The sequence below is a fragment of the Canis lupus genome, chromosome 17, assembly GCF_048164855.1.
Source record: "Canis lupus baileyi chromosome 17, mCanLup2.hap1, whole genome shotgun sequence".
In the NCBI taxonomy this organism is placed as follows: Eukaryota; Metazoa; Chordata; class Mammalia; order Carnivora; family Canidae; genus Canis; species Canis lupus.
The window spans coordinates 58,934,026-58,940,690 of record NC_132854.1 but is presented as its reverse complement, the minus strand read 5'-3'; the positions used below and the strand labels follow the sequence as shown (position 1 = coordinate 58,940,690).

Here is a 6,665-nt window from a genome sequence, read left to right as displayed (position 1 = left end):
TGCGGTGAGGACACATTTTTATTTTGTGAACCAGGAAAGCCACCAGCCGGCCCGGGGGGGGGGGGGGGGCACAGTCCGCGGACCTCCTGCTCCCTCCACACTGCACCCGGCGTTCACAGGCTGCAGGAGGGGGGCTCCAGACACTCGGCATCAGGGACTTGGGGACACGCTCGGGCCACAGGAGAGCCTGACGCCAACCCCTCTTCTCTGGAATCAGACTGAAAAAGCTCAAGAGACGGGGCCCTGCCTCTGGATCTACGGCCGCCTGGGACAGCGGTCGGCTTTGGCCCGTGACCTTCTGCGGGGCAGCATCGGTGGCCCGACAGCCAGTCTGCGAGCGCCAAGGCTGCCCAGTGCCACCAGGGCTGGCCTGTCCCCGCAGTCCCCCGGTCCCCCGTGGACCTCTGCGCACAGGCTTCCCCTCCCCGGACCAGGGAGGCTCTGTGGGGAAGGAGCTGCTGCGTGAGACAACGGGCCCCGGGTGTCGACGCTGTCGTGACCGTATTTGACCGGAGTCCTTTTTGCCAGTATTCACCAAGTAGCCCCGCCACATACTGCTCGGGGATGGGTCCCGGTGGCTTCCCAGCAAGGGCAGGGCCACGCTGTTGGGACCCTTCACAGGGACTTGGCTGCGTCGCTGTGTCTGGTTCCCCGTGTGAAAGTGACAGGACGTCGCCAGCATGTTAAGGGGACAGTGCGGGGACCGGGGAGGCCCCTGGAGCTGGGGGAGTGGCAGCCCTTGCAAACAGGGCTGGGTTCTAAACCGTGAAACACAAAACGGTCACCAGGTCGTTGGCCAGAAGGCCCGCCACGCTGTCACCCGGCCCCCTGCATCCGTGGACTCCCGTCTGCGGCGACAACAGCGTCCCCGCAGCGGCCGAGAAGCCTAGACACCGGACCTCACACTCGCCCGCTCCCCCCTTCGACATCGGACACTCGGGTCTGTCACCCCTAAGACAGGAATGAGGACAGCACGTGGCCCACCACGCTGAGGCCGCTAAGGTGCAGTGACGATCTTTTAAAATGTCATCGGCTGGGGATCCCTGGGTGGCTCAGCGCTTTAGCATCTGCTTTCGGCTCGGGGTGTGACCCCGGGGTCCCGGGATCAAGTCCTGCATGGGGCTCCCTGCATGGAGCCTGCTTCTCCCTCTGCCTGGGTCTCTGCCTCTCTCGCTCTCTGTGTCTCTCATGAATAAATAAAAGTCTTAAAAAATTAAAATAAATAAAATGTCATCGGTTGTCCCTTCGCGGGGAGGCCACGCCTGGTGCTGCGGGGGGCCTGGCGCTGGGCAGCTGTGGGGGGCAGCCGGGGGCGCTTCTGGCCACTGCTCGCACTGCAGGTCCGGGAGGCGGGACTGGCCCCCAACTCTCCCACTCGCTGTGAGCCCCCCTGCACCCCGAGCACTGGCCTTTCCCCAGGAGTCCTGTCACTCGCCCCTAAGCTGTTTGCTACCTTCCACAGGCCTTCAAGGAGTCCTCCCGCCCCTCGCACAGCCTCCTCCAGAGCAGGACCCTGCGAATAGCCTTGGCTCGGAGGCGACGGTTTCCGGCGGCCTCTCTCCGCTGACTCTCGAGCCGGGACACGGGCAGTCGCCACAGCTCCCACGTGCAGGGGGCGAGCACTGAGGACCGCTCCCCCGAGCACACTTTGTGCCGTGGGGTTCCCAGGGCTGCAGTCAGCGTCCTGGAGGGGCACGGGGAGGTGCAGGGGTGTAGCTTGGCTCAAAAAAAAAAAAAAAAAAAATCATGCTGCCCAGGCTGCTGCTGAAGCTGCTGAATGCCGACCTCTCTTCCCAATGCTTCCTGGCGGCCTCAGTTTCCCCACTGTCCGTGCCTGTTTCCCTACACACCTGTTTTCCCTGAAGTCCCAGGGTCGTGGCGGGAAGCCACTTGCCTGGCTGCGCTGGGGGACGCCGCCGTGTGCCCGTGGGGGCCGGTCTCCGCCAAGCCGGCAGCGGCCCTCCCCGGGCCCCCCTCCACGGCCCCGCTCCTGCAGACACGTCTCCGCGTGGGCCGCCGGGGCAGCAGCAGTTTCCGGGCGGCCGCCCGGTACTTCTTGGAGATGAGGTTGTAGAGGATGGGGTTGATGGACGCGCTCAGATAGAAGAGCTGCAGCGCCACGATGTTAAAGTACTGAGAGAAGTGCATCATGCGCGAGTCTTCGGTATTTATGTAGATGATCCTGCCCACGTGGAAGGGCAGCCAGCACACCAGGAACGCCAGCACCACGGCCACTGCAAAACAAGGCGGGCGCCAGCGTCAGCTCCAGCGGCCGCCAGCCCTGGGCCCCCGAGACCATCGGAAACAATACGGGACAGCAAGCGCCTTCCACAGAACTTGGACGCGGCCAAACCGCACCCCAGGAGAAGCACCAGGCCGCAGACTGCGCGACTCGGGCTTAGAGCCGCACGCGTGTTAGGGCTGCAGGGGGCCAGGAGGGACCCACCTGCTACCAGCCGCCCCCGCCGGCTTCCTCCCGCAGACCTACTCGGAGGCAGGCTCTCTGCCTTCCGTTGCAAACAGTCCCGCGACAGGTCTGTGCAAAAAATTTTTTTTTCTTTTAAATATGGGCCTGGTTGACTTCAGCCTGCAGAATAGCTTAACACTAAGTCTAAACCAGGTTAGGTTTTTTTTTTTTTTTAGCCACCCAGCTGCCTCTAGGGTAAATTTTTAATGTAAGGCAAAGTAAGCCCACAATACAAAAATGTAAAAATCCAACCCACTTTTCCTGCCTGGCATCTGGGAGGGGGGGGGCGTGAGGCTTCCTTTGCCTGCAGGGGACGCGAAGAGGGATGAAAGGACAAGGCGGGGGGGAGGCCCCACTGGAGGGATCCTGTTGCCCCTGCCCGTCTCCTGGGGCTGCCCATGCCCTCTGCCATTGCAGGCCTGTGCCCGCCTGCGCCCGCCTGCCTGGCCCTGCCTAGGGCGTGACCCCGGGGTCCCGGGTTCGAGTCCCGCGTGGGGCTCTCTGCACGGAGCCTGCTTCTCTCTCTGCCTCTCTCTGTGTGTGCCTCTTATCTTTTTTTTTAAAAAGTGGTTTGTTAAAAAAAAATAATAATAAAGCACCACCAGGTTAGCGTGCCGCAGGCCGCCTCGCCAGGGGCAGCGTACCCTCCCGCCCCGCGGACCCGCCCCCCACCCCCCGCGCCCGGGGCCGCCCGGGGCCGCAGGCGGCGCCACTTACGCAGCACGCGGACGGCCTGGCGGTGGCCCCGCTCGCGCCCCGAGGCGGCCCGGCCCCGCAGCGGCCCCCGGCGCCTCCGCAGCTCGCGGCCGATGCGCCCGTACAGGACGCAGAGGCACAGGAAGGGCAGGAAGAAGTAGGCGGTGGTGACCCAGAGCATGACGCGCAGCGCGCCCAGCTGCGACGGGCTGGGCCGGCACTCCCGGCTGAAGAGCGCCGCCTCGGGCCCCGGCGGCGGGGAGGGCGCCCGCGCCAGCCGCGCGCTGCCGTTGAGGCCGGGGCCGCCCGCGTCCTGCTCGACGCCCACCAGGAAGAAGAAGGGCGCGGCCGACAGCAGCGCCACGGCCCAGAGCGCCGCGATGAGCGCGCGGGCGCGGCGCCGGGACAGCAGCGCGCGGGCGCGGAGCGGGCGGCACACGGCCAGGTAGCGCTCGACGCTCAGCGCCGTCACGTGCAGCAGCGTGGCGTAGGTGCAGCCCTCGCCCAGGTACAGCGACAGGCGGCACAGCAGCTGCCCGAACACCCAGGGCCGCGAGCGCCACAGGCGGTACAGGTCGAGGGGCAGCCCCAGCAGGATGAGCAGGTCGGACACGGCCATGCTGCCCAGGTACAGGTTGGTGGTGGTGCGCATGTCGCGGTAGCGGCCGATCAGCAGCACCGTCACCAGGTTGCCGCTCACGCCGACGGCGAACAGGCCCAGGCACACGGCCGTCACCGGCACCAGCGCCCCCAGGGGGAAGGGCGAGCACAGGCGCTCGTCGCACGGCAGCTGCGCGCCCTCCGCGCCGTCGCTGCTGTTCCCGGGGCCGCCCATGGACGCGCAGGCCGGGCGCCCCCGCAGCCGCCCCCGCAGCCGCCGCCGCCGCCGCCGCCCCGGGGCCCAGCGCACCGCCGGCCGCACGCGCGCCTCCGCGGGGCCCGCACCACGCGGCTCGCCGCCTCCCGTCCGCAGCGCCCGGGCTCTGAGCCGCCGGGGTCGGCCCGCAGCCCTCCCCGGCCGGCCGCGCAGTCTCCGCCCCCGGGCCCGCCCCCGGGCCCGCCCCCCGCCTCCCCTCCCCCTCCCCCGCCGCCCCCCGCCCTCTCCTCGGCGCGGAGGAGGGAAACCACCGGGAACGAGGGGGCGGCCGCGGCGCTCGAGTCCTGCCCGGTCCAGGGAAGCGGCTGCCGAACCCCGGCGGGGCGGGCCAGGGACCCCGGCGGGGCGCGGGCGCCTTAGCCCCGAGGACACCGGGGGACCGCGTCGGGGACCTGGCCGCGGACTCCGGCTGGCGGCTGCGCCCCGGCGCCCCGGACAGGCTGCCCGCGCGCCCGCAGCACGGGTCCCCCACAACCCCGAGTCCCTCCCGGGCCTGGATCTGACCCTGCCCCGACGGAGCGATCTCGGGCCGCCCCCGCGTCGCCGGCCCAGGGCTCCGCTTCTGCAGGTTGGCGAGTCCCAGGGCGGACCCCGCCGGCCACCCCGGAGCCCCTGAGCCGCTGCTTGCGGAGAACCACGCCCCGGAGGACCCTCCGCGCCCTCAAGTTCTTCGTGCAAAAGATCCGCTAACCAAGAAAGCGGGGCGCTCGCCAGCCCCGTAGGAGGCGCCCCAACCCGGGGGAGGCCCACCCTGACCTCGTGGCCGCAGGTGGCCCGCGCGGGGCGCTCGTCCGCACCTCCGTGTCCCCGGAGCCTCTGGGCCCGAGCCAAGCGCGACCCTCTCGTCACTCTCCGCCCGCGGGGCCCGGGGCTGCTTCCGCGGACGAGGGGTCCTCGGGGGTGTCAGGCGGCGGCTGCCGGGACCCCTCCCCGCGCGTCGTCCCCGGGACCTGCATCTCTGCGCCCCTCACTTCCTCCCATATCCCTATCCCCACCCCTGCAATCCCCCACCCGCCCCCGCGGCCCCCACCTGCCCCCGCGGTCCCCCACCTGCCCCCGCAGCCCCCACCTGCCCCCGCGGTCCCCCACCCAGCCCCTGCAATCCCCCACCTGCTCCCTCAGTCCCCCACCTACCTCCGCAATCCCCCGCACCCCCCCGCGGTCCCACGCGGTCCCCCACCTGCCCCCGCAGCCCCCCCACCTGCCCCCGCAGCCCCCCCACCTGCCCCCACGGTCCCCCACCTGCCCCCACGGTCCCCCACCTGCCCCCACGGTCCCCCACCTGCCCCCGCAGCCCCCCACCTGCCCCCTCAGTCCCCCGCGGTCCCCCACCTGCCCCCGCAGCCCCCCACCTGCCCCCGCGGTCCCCCACCCAGCCCTTGCAATCTCCCACCTGCTCCCTTAGTCCCCCACCTACCTCCGCAGTCCCCCGCAGTCCCACCCAGGCCCCCCGCGGTCCCCCACCCGCCCCCGCAGCCCCCACCTGCCCCCTCGGTCCCCTACCTGCCCCCTCAGTCTCTCACCTGCCCCCGCGGTCCCCCACCTGCCCCCTCGGCCCCCCACCTGCTCCCTCAGTTCCCCACCTGCGTCCGCAGTCCCACCCAGCCCCCCACCCAGCCCCTCCTGCAGTCTCCTCCCAACTCGCCCCCCGCAGTGCCCCCCAGCACCCCTCCCGCAGCTCCCCCCCATCCCCCGCCGTCCCCCACCAGGTCTCCCCACCCCTGCCCCCCGCAGTCCTCCCCGACCTTCTCCCTGCCCCCCCCCCCCGCCTCAAGGCCTCACCTCCCCGCTTCGCCCCCCAACCCCCGGAGCCGCGCACAGTCGCTCCCAGGCGACCGCCCCCCACGCCGCGCCCCTTCTAGCTGTCGTCCCGCCCCCGACGAGCACCGAGCCAGCGCCTGGCGACGGGGAGCCCCCGCCCCGCCCCGCCCCGCCCCGCCCGCAGGCAGCCGTGGGGCGCCCACCCGAGGTTCACCGCCTGCGCCGGGCCCTGCGTCGGGGGCCGCTCGCACGCACCTACTCCCCTGTCCACGCCTCCCGCCGTCCGGCCACGTCCTCCTCCGTCCTCCCTTCCCGACACCCCGTCCTTCCCCTGCTCTCAGCGGGGCCCTCGGCTCTAGGAAAGACGGCACCTGCCCCCCTCCCCGCCCCGTCCTCGGAATCCCGCCTTCCGGGGCACCGCCAGGCCCCGCAAAACTCCAGGGGCCCCAGTCAGCGACTCCGCGTCGCCGCCCCCCGCCCCCCGCCCCCCGCACGGAAGATGCAGTTTCGGCCTCCGTTGGGGGTTCCCCTGGCGCCCCCGGCTGCGGGGCGGGCACCCCTGACGCTGTCGCCCGAGCAGGGATGCGCGCCGGCCGCGCGGCGGGGCTCGGTCCTCGGTAACCCGGGCGGCGGGCGGGCGAGCGGGCGGGCGCGGCCTGGAGGTCGGTCCTCGGGGCTCCGGGGACGCCCCCCGGGTGGCCGACCCCCTCCCCGGGGCGCCCCCGCCTGCGGCCCTGGGCTTCCCCGCGCCCCGCCCACAGCGCGCTCCTCCCGCCCTGCGGGGCTCCCGTCCAGGGGGCGCCCCCTCGGCCCCGGAGCGCACCGGGCTGGGCGAACTCGGGCGCCGCGGCGTCGGCAGAGCCA

The 6,665-nt window shown here is 71.5% G+C and overlaps 1 protein-coding gene across 1 annotated transcript; it reads right to left on the bottom strand.

Annotated features, from left to right (window-relative positions):
- On the bottom strand, positions 1-3,998 carry MLNR (motilin receptor). Its single transcript, XM_072783160.1, has 2 exons — positions 3,185-3,998; positions 1-2,234 (listed from the first exon to the last, which is right to left on the bottom strand). Exons 1-2 carry the CDS (start codon positions 3,996-3,998, stop codon positions 1,843-1,845), a joined length of 1,206 nt encoding a protein of 401 aa, XP_072639261.1. The 3' UTR covers positions 1-1,842.
- Between the last annotated feature and the right edge of the window lie 2,667 nt (positions 3,999-6,665).